This window comes from Mobula birostris, chromosome 21, assembly GCF_030028105.1.
Source record: "Mobula birostris isolate sMobBir1 chromosome 21, sMobBir1.hap1, whole genome shotgun sequence".
NCBI classification, from domain to species: Eukaryota; Metazoa; Chordata; class Chondrichthyes; order Myliobatiformes; family Myliobatidae; genus Mobula; species Mobula birostris.
Window position 1 is genome coordinate 21,760,089 of NC_092390.1, and position 27,757 is coordinate 21,787,845.

Genomic DNA, 27,757 nt, shown 5'->3' on the forward strand with positions numbered 1-27,757 from the left:
AGTTAAAGCAACGAGAAACTAACACCTCTAAGAAATGACACTGTGCAAAAAGGCATTGTAATTTAAGACTGACTTTGATCAAACTTCTTCCATGATGAGCAACAGATTCAGATCTGTTTAATAAACAATGCACGCTGAGGAATTACTCTTAAGCCCTGCTAAATTTTTATCTTTCAATAACAATAAATCAAACTAAAGTATTTAGTGACAACAGTAGCTAAGGAATTAGTAGTATAATCAGCAGGTTCATATTTCCTGTTGTAGTCTTAATATTAAAGAACAAATCTAACAATATTCATAGAAATCAGCAAATTGGCAACAGTGCAGTCAGCTGGGGAGATGATAACCATCTTAGAGAATGGAACACTGAGGGCAGACAGTGGGAATGTCATGTGTGAACAATATTCTGCAAGAACTCTTATCAACCTCTTATCAATGGCAAAAAATGTTCACTCAAATTTAAGATACATTATGATATACAGTGGAAACTGAAGATACAATGTGCAGAACTCTTAAACTAATTAGTTATAACTAGAATTTTTGCTACCTTGATCCAAGCAAAGAACAAGTTGACAGCATTCATATTATTGTACTGGGTCTGCCAAAATGCCAAGAACTCAAAGTCAGCGTAGGATTCTGGGTCGGTCAGCAGTGCTCCCATCAGTATGTTCACTTTAATGGTGCGGAAGATGTGGAATCCTATCGAGAGCAAGGCGAGCTGAAACAGAGGAACAGAACACTGGCTTCTTATTCACTAGCCTCATAAAATCTAGAAATCAGATTTTAATGGAAAATAATATTCATTATTTTTATATATCCTTAGCCTTTTCTAATATTGGTCATGTCACTCTATTCAACATCATGTTACAATAACAAGTGGGGCACATATATTAATGGATATAATGATAAATGTTACTGATACAGCTTTTAGATAGAGTTATACAGCATGGACACAGGTCCTTCGGCCCATCTCATTCATGCAGACCAAGTTGACTACCTGAGCTAATTCCATTTGCCTGCATTTGCTCCTATAAAACCCCTCCAGTTCATCTACCACTCTACATACCCCCGCAACCCCTGCATAGAAAAAGCCTCCTCAGACCCCCTTTAAATTTCACCCCTCTCACCTTAAACCTATGCCCTCTGGTTTTGGACTTTCTACCCTGGGGAAAAGGACTGATCATTCACCTTCTCTATACCCCTCATGATTTACTGTATATACCCCCTCAGCCTTCTATGCACTAAGGAAAAAAAATAACCAGCCTATCTAGTCTCTCCTTATAACCCATGTCCTCCAATCCCAGTAACATCCTTGTGAATCTTTTCTGCACCCTTTCCAGCTTAATAATATCCTCTTTGTAGCTAGGAAACCAGAACTGCGGTTAATGTTCAAAGCATAGCCTCGCCAGTGTAACACATCATCCCAACTCTTGTACTCACTGCCCTGACTGATGGAGACTAGCAAGCCAAAAGCCTTCTTCACTACCCTGATTACCTGTGCCACCACTTTCAGGGATTCATGCTCCTGTACTTGTAGGTCTCTCTATTGGTCAGTACCCTCCAGGGCTCTACCATTTACTGCGTAAGACCTGTCCGTGTTTAAATTACCAAGTTTATTTTAAATGGCTTTTAAATTGGCAAAGTAATGTTATATCCATAAGCGCAGTTATATACACAGAACAAGAATAACTATAAGTTGATATACTTGTAAACTGCATCAGTCTACATAGTTAGATAACTTACAAATCGTAGATAAGTTTATTGAGTGCTTTTGCCCATTGGGAGTGCATATCTTAAATGCACTCAAATATAAGGTTCTGGATCAGAAATAAATAACTCGAAAATCTGCCCGCAATACTCAAAAGATTGCCACTTAGTGAAGTAGCCACTTAGTGTTCAACCACTAACTCATAACCGGATAATCAAAAATATTTTGTCACCAAAAGACCATAATACATAGGAGCAGAATTAGGCCATCCGGCCCATTGAGTCCACTCCGGCATTTCATCATGACTGATCCCGGATCCCATTCAACCCATACACCTGCTCTCTCACCATAACCCTTTATGGCCCAACCAGTCAGGAACTTATCAACTCTGCTTTGAATATACCCACGGATTCGGCCTCCACTGCAGACTGTGGCAGAGCATTCCACAGATTCACTCCTCTTTGGCTAAAAAAACCCTTTCTTATTTCAGTTCTGAAAGGCCACCCCTCAATTTTGAGGCTGTGCCCTCTAGTTCTGGATACCCCCACCAGAGGAAACATCCTCTCCACATCCACCTTATCTGGTCCTTTCAACATTCGGTAGGTTTCAATGAGATCCCCTTGCATTCTTCTAAATTCCAGTGAGTACAGTGAGTCACAGACAAGTATCCTTTGCTCAGTCAGATATCCAACTTGACTTGGCACATGTTGTAGGTGTTTCATCGAATGGAGGAGAAGTGATAGGAGCTGCTTTGTTCCGGCACTCTCCACACCAAACATGGGGAGAACTACCAGAATATTCCCCGTGATTCTCCCTGATTCTGGTTTAAAATGGCGCTACCGAAGGTGTGCAGCAGTCTACTGGTAGTTCGGAAGGCAAGAAATTCGACTAAAAACATGACCTATAACATCTTTCCTGAAGCAGATTCTGGTGAACTATCGCTGCAGACAGTGAGGAGGCAGGCAGAGGCGAGGCTCAGTCAGGGGTGAGCCGAGCTGGAGCATTGCGCGGTGCAACGTGTTCGAGCCAGGGTCGCAGACGGAGTTGGTGGTATCGCTGCCGGAGATGGAGTGAGCGATTTGGAGAGGCGTCGACGCGGAAGAGTTTCAACGCTCGTCCACCTATCCCGGGTGTGAGGTTGGATCACTCCAAGTACTGTGCCGATTTGGTGAGACTGAGAGTGGTTTTGGGCTGGGCAGTCCAAGCATATCGTGGCGCCGGGGTCTGCGTCTTAGAGCAGTGATCGGACAATTTAAACACCGGCACAGATAGACTGGAAACCTGAGCTTCGGGAATAGAGGCGAGGGTCTGATCAATAGATTGCTCACTCTCCCACGAATGTTCATTCTTTCTCTGCTGCACCAAGGCTGTGAACTGATCCAGCTGCTGTGCATTTTTGCCTCACTGGTGTGATGAATTGCGACTGAGGCTTGGGCCTACTTAGTTGCTCCGGGAGTGGATCTGAGGGCTCGCTCTGGTTCAGAATGCTGTTGGCTTATTTCTGTTGACTGCATGTTAATGTCTTTCCCTCTTTCTCTACGCAATGGTGTTTGGTCATTTTTTAAAAAAAAATTGGGTTATTTGGATTTCTTGCTTTGTGGTTGCCTGCAGGCAGGCAAACCGCAAGTTGTATAATTTATACAACTTGATAATAAATGTGCTTTGAATCTTTGACTCTTTGCTTTGTGCTTTTGAGGAAAGAGGTGGAAAACCTTCGAGCTGAGCTGATTCGATGGATGTCTGATATTGTTTCTGCTAAACGTGATACATCCACTGGGAAACCCAACCCACCCGTACGATTTTATGACGCAGAGGACTGCTGCTGAAAAGGGTCTCTTGACCAGAGAGGCAACCTGTATTTTCTGTTATAATTAAGGGGAAGACGGGCATTTCAAGTGAGACTGTGAGGGGCAGGAAAATCTTCGAAAAGTAAGTTAATGGTCAATCAAACAGAGAAGAAGAGAGGCAAAACTTCGGAGGGACCCAGTAAAGGAACTGGCTGGCATCTCAGAGAGGATACATCCCAATCAGTATATCAAGGGAAATACTAAAGTGCAAAACACTATTCCTGAAAGATTATTGGGTCCAATTTCTGATGTATCCATACAGATTTCAGGTATTTATACTAGAGCCATACTTAACACGGGTTCTCAATTTACCTTACTCTGCAGATCCTTTTACAACTGAAGTATTTATCATTGACGGCGCTCGGTGCCCTTGCAATCTGAGGGCTTAGTTGTCATGGTCTGGATCAGGGTCCCTTTAAATTTACTTTGTTTATGTTATGATCTGGACCGTTGACTCCCTGTTTCCCTTTGGTTCCCTGTTTTCCTGTGTTCCTCGGGCTTGGTGATTGGAGGCAATTTACTCTCAGCTGATCCGGCAGTTTATAGTCTCCGGCTTTCAGCCGTTCAGCGCGAGAGTGTTTGCAAAGTACTGCGAGCCAATGTCATCTGGCCAGAGCGAGCTTAGTCTCCTCCCGGAGCAAGTGCCAACAAGCCGCCTTCCCTTGTCATTACGGGTCAATCAAAGTCAACCCGCTGGGATGAGTCAAGAGCTCGCCGCGGCTTGGAGCGTACTTGAGCCTAGTTATAGTTCTGTCCATTGTTGTGTGGTCTCCGTATCCATGTCGTGCGTCTAAAAGGGGTCCCGGCCCTGTACCCTGGAAAGGTTCTGACCCTGTGTCAAGAAGAGTCCCGACTCCGTCCTCTGTTTCAGGAGGATTCCTGGCTCTATGTTTTATGTCCTGTGTCTGTCTCTGTCCGGTGAATAAGAAGAGTTCCTGGCCCCGGCGGCTCCAAGTCTCAAGTCCTGGCCCTGGCGGTCCGTGATTCCAAGTCCTGGCCCTGGCGGTCCGTGATTCCAAGTCCTAGCCCAGACTCTTAGTCTTAGCCCAATCTAAGGCCTGAGTCCTTGTCCAGTATGCTATTCCTGCTTCTGCTTTGGTCTCCTTGTAATGAGCAATTAACTTAATTAAGTTAACCTCACAAGATGTGTCTTGCATTTGGGTCCACCCTTGCTCCCAACACCCCCCATTGTGACATTACTACTGATGAGTACCCATACAAAGGTTACTTGTCATCAAGGCTGGAGTTTTCAGAAGCAGATATTGGAGTAACTGAGACTATTGACACACCAGTCTGTCCAGGTCTGCCCAGATTCAGTTGAAAAGGGTGAAGCTTCAGTCCTTGTGATAACAAATACTTCAGTTGTGAGAAGGCTCATGGAGCTGTGCAAGGAGAGGAATGGAGAGGTAGTATCTAGTTTTCCAGGGAAATGGAAGAGAAACAGCTCCTAGATCGAGGAAGTTGACCTCGAAGTCATTCAACTTTGGTGACTCACCAATACCCAAGGAATGGAAAAGGAGATTAACTGAGAAAGTGTCTTTTCTACTGACGAGTCCAATGTTGGTTGCACCAAGAGTACTTGCCACACTATTAGAATGAGATATGCTACTTACATTTACAAATGGATTGGGGTCCTGAAGTCATGAAATTCATTTGAATACTGTGTTATTAATAATGGTTTAATAAGTTCCAAAGTCATGAGGACATGATTATTTTTGGTGGAGGGGGAGAATGTAATGCCCTGGTCAAAATCTCCTCTGCTATGCTGTAGGTATTTCATTTCAGCAGTTTTCTGCAAAAGCAGTGCATCCTGCTGGCAGAATGTTTTGGTTTCGGCTAGAGATAGGATGCCATGTTGTTCAACTTAGGAATGGTGTGTCAGCCGATCCAGATGGTGGGATCGGGAGAAAGCTCCAGAGAGAAAGGGGTGGAGAGAGTTTTGTGAAGGACAGTGGTCTGGTTTGGGGTCTTTTGGTGGGAGTTGCAGAGTGGCACAAAGGGGAAGATGCCGCAGAATACCATTGGAAGGAGAGTCAGGTTTGCATGAAGTACTTTGTGCAGATGAATGTCTCCAAGGAGGAAGGGCCACTACTCCTCCAGGAGAGCCAGCTTGTTTGAGATAAACTTCGAGGGAAGTTTGGAATATGGTGTGTGCTTTCACACAGACCAGGGTCCAACGTGTGGATAAAAAAGAGTTCCAGCATGAGCTCCAGTGGTTATGTGCACATTGGACTAGTTTAACTGTAATGGGCCCTTTTCTTTTCTCTTTTCTATTGACTGTTTGAAACTGATAAACATAGTTTCTTTATCATTTTATACAGTGTACGATCTGTTATTTCTTGCTGACCGATAATTATGTGTGGGCAGCATTCATTCAAATTTCACGATGTTCCTGTTTGGTTGAACCTAGATATATATTGTTTATGAAAGGTGGCCTTCTCACTACTGTGTCATGAGACTGTTAGCAGAGCTAACTAACAAGCCAAGTTTCTATACGTGCCCGGTGAGAGGGTTACATCACTTTATTATATCCTCAGTCGTAACGGGATTGCGATCTAATAACTGTGAATCAGGAGTACTCATTAAGATCAAACTTAAAACAATGGCCAAAGTTCAGAAACAAACTACTGAATCTCCAACATTTCCAGCTGGGAGAGAACAGACAACAGAGAGTTTAAGCACTTATTTGAATCAAGTATATAAACTTGATATGGTTGGTGAAGAAATCTGGAAGAAATGTGCTTTCGATAGTGAGGATTGGTTTATGAGTGGTGTTGAAACGATATGGAATAAAATTCAAAAATGTGGTCAGGAAATAAGAAAACCGACTGGATGCTAATGGTAATATCAGAGCTGTGGAGGTGTGAGTGTGACCAGCTGCAAGACCAGATAAACGCTTTTAAATGCAAACATGCCTTATTAGAGAATTAAGTCTGTGAACAAATAATTTAACTGCTCAGCAAGTAAACAGTTTAACTAACTAATTTGGGGGTGGGGTGGAAGGAGAACATTATAGAATGCTAACAGAGCAGTACGAAAAAGACAATAAGAAGTCTGAAGAGCAAATCTCCGTGTTAACTGAGTGGGCGAGAGAATAGCATGAAAGCTATGTCCATAGCAAGATGCACTTTTTTGAGTTGCAGAGTAAAATGAGGCAGATCTGTGCTGCGCAGGAACAACCCTCAATGGCTGGTTCTGCCAACTGAGCGGGCAGTTTGTCCAACCCAGTGGGCGATGCTAACATTGATGTCACTTGTAGTGGAATGCAGCCAATGCTGATTCGTCCCCAGAAACAGTGACACCTTGGGGAAATCCAGGGAACTGGAAAATGGATAGGATACTGACTCGACAGAGACCTCCTGTGGCTTAAGTGATAATGACAGTGCTGAAGTGTTCGGTGTGGCAGCCATGCCAAGACTAGCCCCAGCAAAAACGAAGGAAATTTAAACGTGCAAGCATGAAGAAGGACATTATGAAAGGAGGCAGGAGATTTATCATCAACTAGCTGAATCTGAAAGAATTGACAAATGGTCCAGAGAAATTCCACATCCTAAAAACTGGAAACTTAAAGACTTGGGCAGAACTTCAATGAATTAAGAACACATACAAATTGCATCCACATGATGGCATTGAAATTTTAGATACAATGCCATCTTTTCAGCAAATGCAATTAAGACATGGTTGAAATAAGAAGCTTGTATATAGATTGTTTGGAAGAAAGTGGTTGATTGCAAACAAAAGATCTCAGAGGATGTTTCTGAATATGAAGGTTGCTATAGAACAGTTTGGACCAGCTACTCAGGAATATCTGAAGATAATAGAGAAGAATCTACATATAGACCCCTCAAGTCATCCTTCATGGATGGTTTGAAACCAAATGTTGCCAAAATGGTGAAGCTAACGAGAGCAAATTGGGATGAACTAGTTGTTCCCTACAATGAACTGGCGCAGGTCGCTAAACGCATGGAGCGAAATATCAAAGTCCCAATACGTTCAGTAAAATGAAACAACAGTCCACACCTGCTAACCAACAGGACAAGTCAAACCAGAATTGACAGCAATCCCAGTCTGGGCCACAACCCCAAGGTAAACAAAGAATGTCAATTCTGTGTAAAAAGGGATACTGGACGAAAAATTGTTAGAGGAAGAGAGCAACTTAACCACAACGACAATTTCAGCCACAGCCTCAACAACAACAACTTTACCAACAAGTTCAACAGCAAGTTCAATCCCCTACCTTACAAAGGACAGAAAATTCTGATCTGATGGTACAACTTCAACAATTGTGGATGTAGTGGACAAGTGGTCAAGGTTGTAAAAATGACGAGGCCCTTCCCTGCAGCCCTTGTTTGCCTTGGTGGAGCAAAAGTCATACAGCTTATATGATAATTTACTAGTTAGATATGAACATGCTGAATTCTTACGGGATACAGGAGCAAAACTAACATTTATAACTGAAGCTATTGCCCAAAAATGAGGTCATTGACTAGCATCCAAAGATGTGAACCTTTGCTGGAGGTTCAAAAGCAGACCAGCTGAAGTACAATTTAGTCCTCACTTAGGAGAAATACAATTCTGGGTGGGAGACATCTTACATCTCGCAACCTCTTCTCAGAATCTACATCCTATGACTTTAATCTCCCCTTTTGAATTGATGGAGGGTAAAATTATTTGGAATCTCTTATTTGGAAAACTTAAATTAACTAGTCATCCAATATGGTCACAAGACAAAAATGATTGTGGCCTGCTGGAAATGGACCCTGTTAAGTTTACTGGGAAGATGCCATGTAGTACCAAGCAATATTCTGTTAAGTTTACTGGGAAGATGCCATGTAGTACCAAGCAATATTCTTAGAGTAGAACATTAATGAAAGGCATCAAACCTACCATCAATCAGCTGGAGGAGCGAGAAATTCTTGTCAAGACACACAGTTCATCTAACAGTCCAATCTGGCCTATCAAGAAGGCAAATGGCACTTGAAGACAGATGGTGGATTACAGAATTGCCAATCAATGTACTAATAAGCTAACCCTTCTGGTGACAGATCCATCAACTATCTTCAGCACCTTGAACCTATCATATAATTGGTTCACAGTTATCGATATGGTCAGTGGCTTCACATCAGTAGCATTGGTGCCTGAATGTCAACCATGGCTGGCTTTTATAGTCGATGGTCAATAATACCAGTGGACGAGGCTACCATGGGGACTTCACAATAGTCCTGCTGTCTACCATGTGTCCTTGAAACAACATCTAAAGGACTTTCCAGGCACCGACCCACTATCATACAATATATGGATGATACCGTGATTGCTTCTGAGACCGTATATCAGCATGAATGTGATCTACTTTATTTGCTCGATCACCTAGCCTTCAAGGGACACAAAACAAATTTGGACAAGGCACACTTGCACCAAGAGGAAGTGATTTACTTGAGACAGAACATTTCCCAAGACCAATGAGAAATCACTGAAGATCATGCAAAGGCTGTTATGTCAGCAAAAGCACCTGCAACAGTCCAGCAGCAAGCACTCCAACAACCCTGAACAGATGGAGGCTCTTCAAAGTTTAAAGGCAATGTAAGTACTGCACCTCCATTAAGAATCCCTGATATAGAAAGACCATTTATCCAGTATGCCAACGAGAAGTGTGGCTACGTGACAGCGGTTTTAACTCAAGAACATGGAGACCAAGAGCTTCCTGCTGGTCATTACTCTGCCAAATTGGACAATGTAGCATTAGGATGGAGCTTGTGTCTACGAGCAGTGCAGGCAACCTACCTGGCAGTCATGACTGTTTCTAACATTGTACTGGGTCAGACTTCAAACGTTCGGTGTCCGCATTCAGTACATACTTTACTGACTATGAACAGGGCCTCTCAAGTGACGGCTGCTTGGCGGTCCAAGTGATCCAGCATTCCTGAGGCACTTAATTCATCATTCAATGAGCAAGTCCAGTGAATCCACTGACTTTTGTCAGTGGACGTGGAGGACAATGGCGGTCATGACTGTGCAAGAACAATAAAATGCTAAGATGATGTAAATGACTATAATAGATAGATAGATGGATATACTTTATTAATCCCGAGGGAAATTTGGTTTCATTACAGCCGCACCAACCAAGAATAGAGTGTAAATATAGCAATACAAAAACCACAAACAATCAAACAACAAAATGCAAACTATGCCAGATGGAAAATAAGTCCAGGACCAGTCTATTGGCTCAGGGTGTCTGACCCTCCACGGGAGGAGCTGCACGTTCGATGGCTACAGGCAGGAACGACCTCCTGTGCCGCCAAGTGTTGTATCACGGTGGAATGTGGCCAAAGTCCAACAGTAAAAATTTCAATATCCAGTCTGCAAACACGTTCCTCGATCATAATATACCCTGGATTGCACCATCCGTTGTTAGCCAGATCAGTAAGCACCCCATTCCTTCACACAGCTTACCGCTCTCGGTGCACTTCCAGTCAACCGGAACGGTATTACCCACCGAACTCCTCTTCCCCATAAGTCTCTGTTGTCTCGACCCGGTCCTCTTTCCTTGGCTTTGTTATCCCCCTCTGTGTGTTTTCCTCCGGATTTCAGCAGGGGTGTCTGCCGCTCTGTTTGCTAAGCCAACCGGAATTTGCTGGTCCGTGGAATACACAATGCGACCTTGCTTCTGTCCCGCATGTCAGGATGAAACCCAAATAAAACTCTCTCTACTAGCATATTAGAGAGGGTGCAGCTTCGACGTGTTACCGTGAAGTGCCGTTACTGAATGCAGATCTGATTCTGTACTCTGATAGCTCCTCAACCATTGAGGGAGGAATTTGAATGGCCGGTTGGGCTGTTGTCACAAAAAATGAAGTGATGGGCACCTGATACATGGCTCCTGGTACCTCTGCACAACGGGCAGAAATTAAAGCTTTGACTGAAGCCTGTAGGCTGGCAGCAAGAAGAGCAGCAAATCTACACTGATTCTCCATATGTTCTCCAAGTCATTCATGACTTTGGAAACTTATGGAGATATATAGGTTTACTTACAGCCGGTGGAACTCCAATCAAGAATAGGCAACTAGTACGAGAACTTATGGAAATCATACAATTCCCAGCAGAAGATGCTGTATTGAAATATAAAGCTCACTCCAAAATGATCACAATAGAAAGCCATGGAAACACATTTGCAAATGAAATGGCAAGAAGGACATCAAGAGAAGGAATTAAGAAAATAGAAGAAATAGAAGAAAACCTGATAATGGAAACTATGGAAACCAAGTTAAACTCTGTATCACAGACTAATTTACAAGATATTTGAGAAATGCAAGACTAAAACTGTAGTTTCTTTTTACCAATACAAACTTTGTATTTTTTTTAAATGTATTTTTTTATATAGAATGTGGTGTTTTGTCCCCACGTAGTGGCAAAAACACTGTATAGTAGTTACACAATGGTTTGTCACCTTTTCTTTTTTAATCGGCAGCATTAGCACATTACAGATGTGCTACGATTGTGTGAACTTTCATTGGCTTTTCTTATCTAAGGAACTTGTCTTATCGGAACTATAAAGGTGGTAGATTTTACAAAGGCACCATCTTTTTCTTTTGCATCATTCCTCTGCTTTGCATCATCTGTTCCTTTGTTTAAACTTTAAATAAACGATCGTTGAAGAAGCGAAGTTTCAATCATTCTTGGACTCTTAAAAGAACCTGGAGATCGAAAATTACCAAGATCCAACACTGGTGAAGCAATGCTTTGATTTTAACATCCTTATTCTGGCATTTTCTGTCATTTCCTGATCTACAACCTCCTTATCATTTGAAATAGTTCTACTTCTCACTTGTTCAAACTAAATTATTCAATCAACCATTGGAGTTTGATCTTTCAGCTACCAGGACCTCAACTTCTGAAATTCCACCCTTAAACTTCTGGATCCCACTACATATTTTGTCAGGTAGTATTTAAAGCCCACATGTTTGACCCATCCTAATAATGGTTATCTATCCTAATAATGTTTTTTCCCAAATGGCGAAGTGACACAGCTGGAGGATTTCTGCCCCCCCCAGCCTGATCTCAGACATTTCCATCAGTCCATCCCCTCCTTTAGCTCCCTTTTACTCTCGCACAACCCAGCAAACTCCCTTCTCCCTCCAATTCATAACTATCATCCCAAGTAAGGAACAATGAATAGGTGCATGCCCAAGGGCCGTGAGGTAATGCTATTTATTATTGAGATGCCGTGCAGAATAAGCCCTTCTGGCCCTTCGAGCCACATTGCCCAGCAGACCCTGATTTCACTATAACCTAATCACGGGACAATTTACAATGACTAATTAATGTACTAACCAGTACGTCTTTGGATTGTGGGAGCAAACCAGAGCATTCAGAGGAAACCAACATGCCCATGGGGAGAACATTGAAACTCCTTACAGACAGTGGCGAGAATTGAGCTCAGGTCGCTGGTACTGTAAACTGTTGTGCTTACCGCTACGCTACCATGCCTCCCCATATAAAACTCTGGTTAGACCACACTTGGAGCATTGTGTTCAGTTCCGATTGCATCATTATAGGTAGGATGTGGATGCTCTAGAGACGGTGCAATGGATATTTACTAGGATGCTGCCTGGCCTAGAGAGTATGTCTTATGAGGATAGGTCGAGCAAGCTAAGGGCTTTTTCCTTTGGAGTGAAGGATGAAAGATGACTTGATAGAAATGCAGAAGATGATAAGAGGCATAGATCGAGTGGATAGATAGAGACTTTTTTCCAAAACAGAAATGGCTAATATGAGGGGACATAATTTAAAGGTGACTGGCAAAAGGTATGGGGAGGGGGGGAATGTCAGAGATAAGTTCTTTTACACAAAGAGTGGTGGGTGTGTGGAATGTTCTGTCAGGGTAGTGGAGGCAGGTACATTAAGTGCTTTCTGGAGTTTGGAGGAATCAGTGGGAATCGCATTGAAACCCATTAAATATTGAAAGGCCTAGACAGAGTGGACATGGAGACGATGCTTCCTATAGCAGGGAGATCTAGGACCAGAGGCCACAGCCTCAGAATAGAAGAATGTCCCTTTAGAAGAGGGACGAGGAGGAATTTCTTCAGCTAGAGGGTGATGAAACTGTGGAATTCATTGCCACAGACGGCTGTGGAAGTCAAGTCATTAGGTGTTTTATAAGTGGGGGTTAACATGTTCTTGCTTAGTCAGGGGATCAAAGGTTACAGGGAGAAGGCAGGATAATGGGGTTGAGAGGAATATTAAATCAGCCATGACGAAACGGCGGAGCAGACTCGACAGATTCTGCACCTATGCTTTACGGCCTTATGGACATTTAAAAAACCCCTAGATAACCAAATGGATGATAGAAAAACAGACAGTTGTGTCGAAGGAGGGAAGAGTTAGTTTGATCTTAGAGTAGGTTAAAAAGTCGGCACAACATTGTGGACTGAAGGACTGAACTGTGCTGTAATGTTTTATGTTCTAGGTCCCTGTGGAAGCAACTGTTGTTACTGGAGAAAATCCTGGGGTTCACAGGAAGAACATGCAAACTCCACACAGAAAGCACCCAAATTAGGAAGAACTCTGGGCTGCTGGAGCTGTGATGCTATAGCCCAACTGATGTGCCATTTTTAGTACAATGACACTTTGTTTCGACAGGTTAAAAATGCTGTGAACAGTAAATGCATGTAGATCTTGCTATTACAACAGAAGAATGAAAATAGGAACTTACCAGAATTACCACCAGGTCCAAGCAATTCCAAATGCATTTGAAGTACTGTAGTTTATGAAGCCTGAGTTCCAGTATTTCTTCCACAATGTAATAGAGGATGAAGATACAGAAGATAATTTCACAGGCTATGATAAAGTAATCCCAGTTGTTGATGTAACGGATCAGTTTCACCGTGCGGAACTGTGAGGAAGGTATTGCACCGCCTGTGGCGGGGAATTCCACCACAAGCCTTTAATGAAATAGAATGATAAACACAGAAAGACTTTGGTAAATATTTGTCTCTGGTAGCTCACCACATTGCTTCGAGGATTGGGAACATGTGTAAAGAACCTGGAACGTAAAATATTGCACCAGAAGGGCTGCAGGCAAAAGCATAAGCTTAGAGTATGTGTTGCTAGATATTTTAAAAAATCTACAATTATTCTGTGCTGCCAAAATATAAATCTGTGCTTGGACACATTTGTAAAAAGCAAGAAAGGTTTGGATAAGTATCTTCTGTGAAAGGGCTCAATGGCTATTGTTAAACCCCAATTTAGCCCATTAAGTTCTGTATACGTCATGTTTTCAGGTCAGAAAATGTGAACAACATCACTAAAGGTATTCTCTCTCCTACATCCAATGTGTGAATGCAAGAAGTTAAAAAACTGGACCCTATTGAAATTCAGCCAAAAATCTCCAGACTCAAGGAGAGTGAATCTGTTATTTTTCTGATGTGATGATGTATTCCTGTCACCGTGTCACATGTGAAGTGAGCTGGTAATCAGAATCAGATTGTTAAAGTCTTTTATATGTGAACTATGTTCTAGTCCAACTAGTTTCCTCTCTGACACCTTTGACCTGCTCATCCTGTTCCAACATTGTGTGCTCTGTAGTCTTACTCTTCAGCATGTGCATTAATCACCAGCTCAATCGTCTGTTTTCAAACAAAACCAGGCAAGTGACAGAGAGCCTAAGTGACACCAGACTAGATGAGTCCTTTGACTAACAGCTCCATTCAAGATGCAAGTTTGATCCTGAGCTGCCTGTCACTTTAACTTTCTGGCCCACTTTCACCTCTACAGTGTACCAATAAAAGCCAATGTAAGCTCAAGGGCAAGCACCTCACCTTCTGACCAACACGTTGCAGCACTGAATTCATCAACTTCGGGCAGTTCTTCCAGTTGGTATCATAACTGGTAAATTCAAATGGTCTCTCTGTCTGTTTTTTCCACAGCTGCTGACTGATTTTTTTGAAGACATTTCCAGCATTTTCTTAGATTTAAAATTTTCAGCAAGAACATTTTTTCTGTATCTCAAAGTGCTACCATTTTTCCCTTACCATCTTCATCCATCTCCTGGCTTATCTCCAGGGAAGTCAGCTATGATTAACAAGCCTTGAGCATTTATGTTCGTTCTGTCAGGTTGACCATTTGCAGCCTCTGCTCCATCACTGACGTTCCCTTTACTCTCTGCATTGCTCCCCCTGCCCTGCAACTTACCTGTTTCTAACATTTCCCAGTTCTGATTAAAAATCTCTCTCTCTCTCTCTCTCTCTCTCTCTCTCTCTCTGTCTCTCTCTGTCTCTGTCTGTCTGTCTCTCTGTCTATCTGTCTCTCTGTCTCTCTCTCATTTTTATTGCAGATATCTAGCTCTCATCTATCTTTGCTTTCCAAACTACGAAGGCACAGACTGGCAGCAGACGGCCATTGAACCCTGCTTCACCATTTAATGAGGTCTTGTCAGTCCAGTTGACCTGCAGCAGCACAGGAAACAGCCCTTCAGCTCACCAGGTCTGTCCTAATTTTTCCCCATCTAAACTAATCCCAGTTGTCCCTGTTAGTTCTATATCCTCTTTGACTGGCCCATTTAAGTGGTTGTGTAAATATCGCTTAAACATAGTAGTTGTATCTGACTCTATTACTACCTCTGGCAATGAGTACCAAATATCAACCACTCTATGGAAAAAAAATTGTCCTCTTAAATCTTCTTTTAAACTCCTTTATCTCACCTTAAATCAAAACCTTTTTATTGATAAGACAGAGAAAAGTTTCTGACTAGCTACCCTATCTATGCCTATTATCATTTTAAATATCCCTCAGCCTCCTTCACTCCAGGGAAAACAAATCCAGTCTATCCAATGTCTCCCCATCCTCCAATCTGGCCAATGCCCTGGTGAATCTCCTCTGCACTTTCTCCAGCACAACCATATCCATCTGACAATGTGACAGCGTGCACACAATGCTCCAAGTGCAGATGTACTTGTAAAGTTGCAACATGACATCCTAACTTTTATATCTTACACTCCACCTGTGATGTCAAGCAAACCCAATGTCTGTGTTGCCAGTTCTAGGGAACTATGCTCTTGAACCCCAAGGTCCCTCTGTTCAGTAACATTTCTTAGCATCCAACTTTTGCTATATATGTCCGACCACCACTTGTCGCCACAAAATATTTCTTGATGTTTGTTAATTTATTTAGAGATACAGCACAGTAAAAGGCCCTTCTGGCCCAATGACCCTACTAATCCGTATGTCTTTGGGATATGGGAAGAAACCGGACCGTCTGAAGGAAACCCATGTGGTTACAGGGAGAATGTACAATCTCCTTACAGACAGCAGTGGGAATTGAACCTGGGTCACTGGTACAGCAATAACATTACGCTAACTGCTACGCTATGTCCCAATCTTGTTGGGATTAAATTTCACCCTCTAATGGTTCCCCAACCTTCCAGCTGTTCTCTATCCTAATGCTGATTTACACAAACTTCTTTGCTATCCACAACACCATCAACGTACTGGGGTGTATCACTGGTCAGAGACGATCAATCTAAAAACCATCTTTTCACACCTACATTGTTTAACAAGAATACATTCATCACTTCAGTGACTCTGCTTTTATTGTCCATTCAGAAAGGAGTTGCAAATCCTCAGGCTTTGTGAGTAAAGAATGCCTTTACCTCCAGCTTAAACAGGCAATCTCTTATTTTTAAACAGTGACCCCTATTTCTGGACTCTCCACACAAGAGAAAACATCCTTTCCATACCTATCTGTCAAGATCTGTTCGGATGTTACAATTTTTCTGCTGAATTCCAACAGATACACGCCTAACTTCATGAGACAAACTGCCCATTCCATATATTCGTCTAATAAACTTTGCCTCAACTACTTTGAACATAGTAACGTATCATCTTTAATAAGGAGATGAGTACTGTATATAAATTCCTCAGTATGGAATTAAATTCCATTACTAATAAATATTAGCACCCTTTTAGCTTCCTAATTATTTGTACCTACATATCAGCCTGTCTAACCTTACTGCATTAGCAAATTAACACATCTAAGTTAAAACATGCATAGAACACAGAACACTACAGCACAGTACAGGCCCATCAGTCCATGAGGCTGTGTTGGCTTTTCACCTTCTCTAAGATCGATCTAACCCTTCCCTCCTACAGAGCGCTCCGTTTTTCAATAATACAGCGTTTCTTAAATGCCCCTAATGTACCTGCCTCTACCACCAGCCCTGGCATTCCTGCAATCCTGCCCCCTTGTATAATCCCACGATCCTGCCCCCTTGTATATCCTGCGATCCTGCCCCCTTGTATAATCCTGCGATCCTGCCCCCTTGTATATCCTGCGATCCTGCCCCCTTGTATAATCCTGCGATCCTGCCCCCTTGTATAATCCTGCGATCCTGCCCCCTTGTATAATCCTGCGATCCTGCCCCCTTGTATAATCCTGCGATCCTGCCCCCTTGCATAAGCCATTTCAGCCCTGGGACAAAGTTTCTGGTTATTCCCTCAGTTTATGCCTCCTATCATATTGTATACCTCTATAAAGTTAACTCTCTTCCTCCTTCGCTCCAAAGAGAAAAGCCCTAGCTCACTCAACCTATCCTCATAAGACATGCTCTCTAATCCAGACAAATTTCCTCAGCACCCACTCTAAAGCTTCTACACCTTTCCTACAATGAAGCAACCAGGACTGAACACAATATTCAAGTGTGGTCTAACCAGGGTTTTACTGAGCTGCAACATTACCTTGCAGTTCTTGAACTGAATCCCCTGACTAAAGAAGGCAAAAAGCACCATAACACAAACAAGAGAAAGTCTTCAGATGCTGGAAATTCGAACAACGCACACAAAAATGCTGGAGGAACTCAGAAGGCCAGGCAGCATTGATGGAAAAAAGTACAGTCGACGTTTCGGCCCGACGTTTTGGCAACTTTGAGGGATCTGTGGACGTGGACTCCAAGATCCCTCTGTTCCTCCTCACTGCTAAACATCATGCCATTAATCCTGTATTCTGCCTTCCAAACTGAATCACTTCACACTTCTCCAGGTTGAACTCCATCTGCTACTTCTCAGCCCAGCTCTGTACCTTCTCAATATACTGTTCTACCTTACAATAACCTTCTACATTATTCATAACTCCACCAACCTTTGTGTCATCTGCAAACTTGCTAACCTCATCCAAGTCATTTCTAAAAATTACAAAGAGCAGAACAGATCGCTGTGGATCACCATCCACACAGCCAAATTTCCCTGGATCCCATGCCTCCTGACTTTCTGACTGAGCCTCATTATCAGATGCCTTACTGAAATCAATGTACACCACATCCACTGCTCTACCTTCATCAGTGTGCTTTGTCACAACCCCAAAGAATTGAATCAGGCTCGTGAGGGATGAACTGCCCTCACAAAGCCGCTGACTCTCCCTAATCAGACTGTGCTTCTCCAAATACTCATCAATCCTGTCTCTAAGAACCATCTTCAATAATTGTCCATCACCGGAGTAGAACCACTGGTCTATAATTTCCAGGGTTATTCCTATTCCCTCCTCTGATCATCTGGTACCCTGTGGACACTGAGGATGCAAAGACCAACACCAAAGGTGCAGCAATCCCTTCCCTCGCTTCCCGTAATAACCCCAAGTATATCCCATCCCGACCCGGGGACTTATCTATACTAATGTTTCTGAAAAGTTCCATCATATTCTCTTTCTTAACATCGACTTTTTGTAGCACATCAGTCTGTTTTAAGCTGCCCTCACCAACATCAAGGTCCCTCGCACTGGTGAATACTGAAGCATAGTATTCATGAGGGACTTCCCCTACCTCTTCTGACTCTCTTATCCCTGATCGGTCCTACCCTCACTCTAGTCACCTCCCTGTTCTTCACGTATACACGTGTGGAAAGCCTTGGAGTTTTCTATAATCCTAATTGCCAAGGCCTTCTTATGCCCCCCTTCTAGCTCTCCTAAGTGCATATTTTAACTCACCCCTGGCTACCTTGTAACTCTCCAGAACCCTGGCAGCATCTTATTGTTGATGGTTCCTTCACCCATACCACCCTTCTCTGCCTCAAAGAGACAAACCCAACCTGAACCCCAGGAACCTACCCAGAAGTTACTTCCCAAATCTTAATGTGGTCTAAACTCTGAGGATGGTGAGAGAGGTAAACAATTTTCCAACCAACTGTGATGGCAAAAGTTCTTTCTTCAACTTGTGCAGCCTGTGCTGTCATTGCTGTTGAAGCTGAAAGACTGTGTACTCAAAGTCAGACACTGTTTAATACAATTACTATTGTTGTTAGATTTTTAGACGTGCTTAAGCCAAAATGTATGTTAATATGTGTGTGCCTGCATGCACGTTTGTATGTGTGCAAATTAGTGTGCTTGTGTGTGTGAATGCACGCATGTAAATACACATGGGTGAAATACTTTGCTTCATTCTGCTTCAGAAATTAAATATGTGGGTGTGCAATTGAAATGAAGCAAACTTTTCAACATATTCACGTCAACAAAGCTATACATTTGGTGCCCACTAACCAGGGCGGGGTGGGGGGGGGGATTGCATTCCTAAAGAATGCTCTGTCTTGTGATTTTCTGTAATGCCGCATCTGTGCAGGTGTGAAAAACTTGTGTTGATTTATTTACATATTAATTCTCTGAGAACGAATTTTTATTCTGTATCTCAAAATCTTGGGTGATGATTTGCAAATTCTGTGAGGGTAAAATTCATTAACTCCCATGGCCATAACATACCTGTTTTAGTAAATATCCTTAAAGGGAAATCTTGCCTGATAAATCTGTTGGAATGCTTTGAGGAAGTAACAGGCAGGATAGACAAAGGAGAGTCACTGGATGCTATTTACTTTGATTTTCATAATGTGTTTGAGAAAGTGCTGCACATGAGGCTGCTTAACAAGATAAGAGCCCATGGTATCACAGAAAAGATACTATCATGGAGAGAGGATTCACTGTCTGGCAGGTGACAAAGAGTGGGAATAAAGTTGTCTTTTCTGGTCGGCTGCCAGTGACTCATAGTGTATGCAGGTGTGGGTGATGGGACAACTTCTGTTCACGTTGTATTGTATATCAATGATCTGGATGATGAATTGATGGCTTTGTGGACATTTGCGGACAATACAAAGATAGGCGGAGGGGCAGGTAGTGTTGAGGAAGCAGAAGGACTTAGGGCCAGATGGAATAGAGTGTAGGGAAGTGTATGGTCATGCATTTCAATAGAAGGAATAAAGGCATAAACCATTTTCTAAACAGGGAGTAAATTCAGGGATCGGAGGTGTAAAGAGGTTAGGGAGTCCTAGTCCAATCACAAACAAGAGAAAATCTGCAGATGCTGGAAATGCAAGCAACACACACAAAATGGTGGAGGAACTCAGCAGACCGGGCAGCATCTAAGGAAAAGAGTACAGTCGATGTTTTGGGCCAAGACCCTTCTCAGGACCTGAGAAAAAAAGATGACGAGTCAGAGTAAGAAAGTGGGGGCAGGGGAGGAAGAACCACAGGGTGATAGGTGAAACCGGAAGGGGGGGAGGTGGGAGGGGTGAAGTAAAGAGCTGGGAGGTTGATTGGTGAAAGGGATACAGGGCTGGAGAAGGAGGAATTTGACCAGAGAGGACAGAAGGCCATGGAAGAAAGGAAAGGGGGAGGAGCACCAGAGGGAGGTGATGGGCAGGTAAGGAAATAAGGTGAGAGAGGGGAATGGGAATGGGAGAAGGGTGAAGGAGATGGGGTCCATTACCGGAAGTTCGAGAAATCGAAGTTCATGCCATCAGGTTGGAGGCTACCCAGACAGAATATAAGGTGTTGCTCCTCCAACCTGAGTGTGGCCTCATCGCGACAGTAGAGGAGGCCATGGACTGACATGTCGGAATGGGAATGGGAAGTGGAATTAAAATGGGTGGCCACTGGGAGATCCCACTTTTTCTGGCAGGCTCGGTGAAGTGGTCTCCCAGTCTGCATTGGGTCTCACTAATATACAGGAGGCCACACTGGGAGCAACAGAAGCGGAACAAGTGCTACACTTCCTCCCTTGCTACTATTCAGAGCCCCAAACAGTCCTTCCAGATGAGATATGCTTCATCTGTGAGTCTGTTGGGGTCATCTGCTATATCTGGTGCTCCTGTTGTGAATATCAGTGCAACTTGACACAGACTGGGAGATCGCTTCACCAACCTAAGTTGATTTTTGAACTTCCGGTTGTTCCCCTCTCCCTCACCATTCCCCATTCCCATTTCCCTCTCTCACCTTATCTCCTGACCTGTCCACCACCTCCCTCTGGTGCTCCTCTGCCTTTTCTTTTTCTTCCATGGCCTTCTGTCCTCTCTTATCAGATTCCCCCTTCTCCAGCCCTGTATCTCTTTCAATAATCAACTTCCCAGCTATTTACTTCACCCCTTCCCCTCCTGGTTTCACCTATCACATTGTGTTTCTCCCTCCCCATCTCTCACCTTTTAACTCCGACTCCTCATCATTTCTTCTCCAGTCCTGATGAAAGGTCTCGGCTGAAACGTCACCTGTACCCTTTTCCGTAGATGCTGCCTGGCCTGCTGTGTTTGTGTCAGGAGTCCTAGTGCAGGATTTCCTAAAGGTTAACTTGCAGGTTGAGTTGGTGGTAAGGAAGACAAATGCAAGTTTGCATTTGTTTGGAGAGTACCAGAATATAAAAGCAAGGATGAAATGTCGAGGCTTTATGTCAGGCCACATTGTGAGCAGTTTTGGGCTCCATATCTAAGAAAGGACATGCTGACAGAGAAAGTTCACAAGAATGATCCCAGGAATGAAAGAGTTAATATTGAGGAGTGTTTGATGGCTCTGGGTCTATACTTGCTGGTGTTTAGATGAATGGGGGGGATCATATTGAAATCTACTGAATATTGAAAGATCTAGATAGAGTGAAGTGGAGAGGATGTTTCCAATAGTGGAAGAGTCTCGGACCAGAGGGCACACCTCTGAATACGAGGATTTCTTTAGAACAGAAATGAGGAGGAATTTCTTTAGCCAGGTGCTAGTAAATCTGTGGAATTCCTTGCCACTGACGGCTGTAGAGGTCATCACTGGATATATTCAATGCAGAAATTGCTAGTTTCTGGATTAGTAAAAAGTTATGTGGAGAGGGCAGGAGAATCAGGTTGAGATGAATAATAAATCAGCTATGAATGATAGGTGGAGTAGACTTCATGGGCCTAATTCTGCTCCTATGTCTTATGGTCTCATGGTTTGAATAATGGTCTATGATATCTATTCTGAGCAAGACTGAATTTGGTGTGACCTACCTTATAACACAGAAGAGGTTAATGTTGGCATTGTACACTGAGAAATCAATGAAGATGGCACGAGATCCCCTGTCCAACCACAGGGTGTCCTTCAGATCTTGCAGAATTGCAGCACTTTCATTCAGATTTGTCTTGAGATCCTGGTAATAGCCGCCACCACTGTAGACAGTTATTTTACCCCAGTGGGAGGAACCTCCAAGTTCTTTCTCAGAATAGTAAGTCCACCTATGCACAGACCAATTTCATAGTTAATAACAGCAAATTTGCAATTCTACAGTTCCCTATACAGACAGATCTTTTCAACAGCTTCAGCGAGGAAAGGAAAATAAATAACAAACAGAAGTAGATATGTAGGGGAATTTAAATAAATTACAAAACTTGGGGTTGAGCAAGTAGATTTTGAAAAGATTTGAAGCAGAGAGGAAGAGACTGAAGATTCCTAGGAGCAGGGTATCGATGAAGCCATGAAAGATTACAACATACTCTATAATCTTGTGTTTCTATTTGAATCAGGTAGTTATTACAGTTGCCCTCAAAAGGCACAACAGTCTCTGCCACAACTACTCGACATCCAATATCCCTTTGTGTGAATAACTTTCCTCTTGACTTTCTCCTTTAAATTGATGACTGCTGATTACAAGCTCTCCAGTCCAAGATGATTCCAGTTATCTAGTCACTTTGTCAAAACTTACATAAATCAAAAACTTTGCTTAAAACCTCCATGCAAGTGGAAATACCACCAGCTTCTCAATTTCCTCGTCCTACCTACATGATCCCTGCCAATATACAGGCAATGTTTGTATACTTAATGTGCCCTCACTTTCATGATGTAGTGTTCTAACTGTATCCTAGCTATTACCTTCTACATCTAAATTTTACTTCTTTATCCTTTTATTGCTCCCCTTATGAAATTCAAAATGCTTTTTGCCTATTTTTAACGCTGTATCTTCCTGGAATTTTTTGGTATTGTGATTGTTGAATGTCTGTGTTTTCAGTTCATCACTGAATACTGCACCATCCTGTTTGAGCAACACACATAAAAGTGGCTGGGGAATGCAGCAGGCCAGGCAGCACCTCTAGGGAGAGGTACAGTCGACGTTTCGGGCCAAGACCCTTCGTCAGGGCTAACTGAAAGAAGAGCTAGTAAGAGATTTGAAAGTGGGAGGGGGAGGGGAAGATCCAAAATGATAGGAGAAGACAGGAGGGGGAGGGATGGAGCCAAGAGCTGGACAGGTGATTGGCAAAAGGGATATGAGAGGATCATGGGACGGGATGCCCAGGGAGAAAGAAAGGGAGAGGGGTGAAGTGATATTTGCTCCTGTTTTTTGTTTTCATTTGACTATTCTGTATGCCTGTCTACTTTCAACTAGTTGTTATTTAAATATATACTCTTTTTCCTTGGTGTAGGCTGATGTTTTTAATAATCTCTTCATTTAAAAATTATATGTCACCTGCTTGTTCATCCACTAATTAATTTGGTCTTCCTCAATGACAATAAAACTCCTCACTGTTGTGTCATCAATAAATTCCATTCTGTTTTCTTTGCATAAACACAAGACATTTTAGACAAAACAAGAACAAAAGTGGAGCAGCGCTGACCACTGTTTCACCCTTCCCCTATCTGAGCAACACCAATTATCTCTCATTTCTAATAGCCTTCCCATTAGCCAACATTCTAACAAAACCATCACATTTCTCTTGAAATAACTGAAAACAATTCTTCCTATAGCAGAACCAAAGTAATTGTTTAAGGATCAAGAAGAATGATCCATGAAATTGTTATAAAGGTACCGTAGAACATCGTTGTGGTGGGAATTGTTATGCAGATAGGATGGAGCATAGCTGTGGTGGGAATTGATATAGAGGCAGTGTGGAGCGTAGGTGTGGTGAAAATTGTTATAGAGGTAGGGTAGATCGTAGCTGTGGTGGGAATTGTTTCATAAGTCATGTAGAGCATAGCTGTGATGCAAATTGTTATAGAGGTAGAGCGTACCTGTGGTGGAAATTGTTTAAGGGTTAGTGTAGATTGTAGCTGTGCTGTAAATTGTTAAGAGAGGTAGAGTAGATTGTTTCATAGGTCGTGTAGAGCCTGGCTGTGATGCAAATTGTTATAGAGGTAGAGTAGAGCATACCAGTAGTGGAAATTGTTTAAGCGTTAGTGTAGAGCGTAGGTGTGGTGAAAATTGTTAGAGAGGTAAAGTTGAGCAAAACTGTGGCGGAATATGAAGATGAAGACAAGATTCTAAAATCCAAAAATAAGTAAAGCAACAATTTGCATTTGTTTTGCACCTATAGTGTGGTGAAATGTGTCAAGATGTTACACATAAATAAAATATGATGTATCTGACACCTAACCTATGAAGGAAATATTAGGACAGATGGCTGGGCAGGTTTATGAGCTTTTTAAAGGAGGAAAATGAGGTGGAAAGGTTTGTGGTTAAATTCCAAACCCCTGTGCATAGATAGATAAAGATATTTCCATAAATGGTGAAACAAAGAATGTGGAGTTTACATGAGAGGCTAGAATTGTAGAGAAGTTCTCTAAAATGCAAATAATTTTTGTACTGATTTCTGTGTGAACTTTCCAGCTTTCACAAAGTTTATGAATAATTTGGTCTTGGCATAGACATTGATATGACTCACTTATTTTATTTTAGCCCAATATATGAATATGACAGCTTAAATAAAATCAGTTTTTGATGTTTTTCAAAACGCATACAGACTCAGTTAATCTATCATGCACAATATTATGGTATAAAATGCCTGACCATCAGTAAGTTTGAGACTACATTTGGTGTCATCGGTGGCTTGGACCTCCCTGCTGCAGTTGTCTGCTGAAGATGCTGGTGGGGAGCAGGTCACTCTCACTTTGAATGATGCTCCGTACTACAGGTCCCAATGTAAAATCTACTTCTCCCATCCACTTTCTGCAGCTGACTACTGATTATTTGGAACACATTGTTGTAGCTGAGTGGAAATCAGTTAACTCAGAAGGTGAGAAGTAAGGCATTATTAGAAAGCGGGGGGGGGGTAAAAGTGGAAATATACAACATAACTATTAGTTGCAATGATGTTGGCGATCCACTGGTTAAACAAAAAGATTACACTCACGCAGTTCCATTTTTGATTGGCGATTTATTTTCATTGTCTGTTGTATAAATATCATAGCATCCAATGATGTCTTTTCGAAAGTCCTTATGGACTACACAGGAATTATTCATGACTTTGATCTGTCGGATTCGGGGAACACCCAGAAGCATATTTTCATAGTAAATAAATGAATGAGGACCATGTGAGATCAGATCACCGTTGTACCATTTGGTCCAGTACAATCCATTCAGCAACGGACCCTGTGCATACTGAGCATAAAACACAAGCGTTGAATGAAACAGGCCAGTGCAAACTTCAGAAACAAACCGATGCCTTTGAATGTTTCAAGATAATATTTACCGTACATTACAAAATTACAACAGTGTGATAATATTCTTAGCAAATCTGTAAATTATTGCCACAAGCAAATCACAGACCAAATGTTTTCCCAACTATCTAAAAGTGATATTAGATTCTCAACTTTTGTGTTGGAATAGAGCAAGTATGAGAAAATGTGATTAGAGTTCAGAGTACATTTATTATGTATATAGGCACGTGGCCAAGTGGTTAGGGCATTGGACTAGCAACCTGAAGGTCGTGAGTTCGAGCCCCAGCCGAGGGAATGTGTTGTGTTCTTGAGCAAGGCACTTAATCACACATTGCTCTGCGATGACACTGGTGCCAAGCTGTATGGGTCCTAATGCCCTTTCCTTGGACAACATTGGTGTCGTGGAGAGCGGAGACTTGTGGCATGGGGAACTGCTGGTCTTCCATACAACCTTGCCCAGGCCTGCACCCTGGAGAGTGAAGACTTTCCAGGCGCAGATCCATGGTCTCGCAAGACTAACGGATGCCTTTATTATTATTTATGTACAACCTTGAAATTCATCTCATAGGCAGCTACAAAAAAAAAGAAACACCATAGAACCCATCAAAAAAAGACCAAACACAAATCATGCAAAACAGTAAAAAATAACATTCAGAACTAAAGCCCACGAACGTGAGTACACAGCCAGGAAGCATTGCAGCCGGTCCGGGAGCCTGTTAGTTGTAGGCCGCAGCCTCAGGTCAGGGCCGAGATGAGTAAACCTTGCAGAGCAGTGAGCTGAACACCTTCACTCACCCCTGGCCTCGATACACCAACCCTTCCAATCTGGTCCTGTGCTTAAACCGGCCAAACCTGAGCTCATTCTTCAGTCCCAGGCCCCAGCCCTACCACTTCAATTCGACCCCAGGTCCGCAGCAACACTGGCTCATTCCTTGTTCTGGTCCCGGGCCCTACCACCTCAATTCGACCCATACTCAACCTTTTCAATCTGGCCGGGTGCTTAAATCAGCCAAACATCGGCTCGTTCCTCACCCTTGGGCCTGGGCCCTGCTGTGTCAATCTGGCCCGTACCTGCCGAGCCACTGCTCTGCACCTTTGAGACTCCAGTTCACTGAATCCCTCAGAATACTGCAAACATGTTAGGTTGTACAGGCAGTTTAAAAGGAGGCTTCCCTGCTTTTGCTTTTCCACTGATAATTTATTAGGATTCAGACAGGATCCTGGCTGAAACAGTTGAATAAAGCAGTAGTAGAGGAATTAAGGGTTATGGGAAACAGGCAGGGGAGATGAGTCCATGACCAGATCAGCCATGACATTGAATGGTGGAGCAGGCTCAAAGGGCCAGATGGCCGACTCCTGCTCCTATTTCTTATGTGCTTATGTTCTTAAATCAGAGTTCACTGACTTCAATAGAATCAAGGAAAGCATATCCTTTAACTACAGGACGCTAATGCAAAGTTTTGTACTGACCTTTTTTCTTCTGCATCCTAAAGCTTATTTATCTCCAGTGTTTCTCAGTTCTGAGGAAATATTACTGAGCTGAAACATTAACTCAAAGCAACACACAAAAAAAAACAAAAACACAAAACCTAGGTCTCAGCCCAAAATGTCAACTCTTTATTCTTCTCCAGAGATGCTCCTTAGGAGCTTGTTCTCCATTTCGTACTGACCTGGCTTGTGATTCGACTGATGACACTGCACCAGCAGATAGGACACAGCATCTGTGGTTGACCCTGACCCACAAAGGGTCTCAGATGCTGCTTGACTTGCTGAGTTCCTCCAGCATTTTTGTGCGTGTTGCTCTGAATTTCCAGCATCTGAAGAATTACTTCTGTTTTTGTAGTTGATGATTAACTCAGCTACTTGCTGCCTAATCTGCCATTTCACTTTGAACAGAAGTGAGCTTTGTGACCTCTTGAGACTATTCCATCATTTAATAACACCATAATTTGTCCGGTCATACTGCCACTCCACGTTCCTGCCCATTGTTTTGCACATCAAGAGTCTGCTTTAAGAATATTCGAAGTCTCTACTTCCTCTGTTCTGAGAAAGAAAGTTTCGAAGGCTCAAAACCTCTGAGATAAAAAGTTATAAGTAAGTAATGCTTATGACTCTTTGAAAGCCAGAGGTTCATCCAGATGATATACAATTTGTAATATTGTCCATGGTACGGCTTTTGTAAACAGTGTCTCTTTTCTCTAATGGAGAAAATATACTCTTGGCATCCACTCTGTCAAGACTCCATTGTACTTCTCAATTGATTCCCCTCTCATTCTTCTAAACTCCAGAAGACACAAGCCTCACCTTTCAACATAACACAGACTATCAATCCATATACTGTAAACCTGCTCTGAAATGCCAGCAACACACATATAAGTTGTTGGTGAACGCAGCAGGCCAGGCAGCATCTCTAGGAAGAGGTGCAGTCGACGTTTCAGGCCGAGACCGTAACATGGCATTTGCCTTCCTCACCACCGACTCAACCTGCAAGTTAAACTTTAGGGTGTTCTGCACAAG

The 27,757-nt window shown here is 42.7% G+C and overlaps 1 protein-coding gene across 1 annotated transcript in view; it reads right to left on the reverse strand.

Annotated features, from left to right (window-relative positions):
- pkd2l1 (polycystic kidney disease 2-like 1) overlaps positions 1 to 27,757 on the reverse strand; it is a 71,267-nt gene that overhangs the window by 17,865 nt on the left and 25,645 nt on the right. The window contains exons 4-7 of the mRNA XM_072239828.1: positions 24,934 to 25,181; positions 21,823 to 22,047; positions 13,265 to 13,493; positions 548 to 718 (exon numbers count right to left, since the gene is read on the reverse strand). Coding sequence (XP_072095929.1) covers positions 548 to 718; positions 13,265 to 13,493; positions 21,823 to 22,047; positions 24,934 to 25,181 — 873 coding nt within the window. The remainder of the gene's footprint in view (positions 1 to 547; positions 719 to 13,264; positions 13,494 to 21,822; positions 22,048 to 24,933; positions 25,182 to 27,757) is intronic.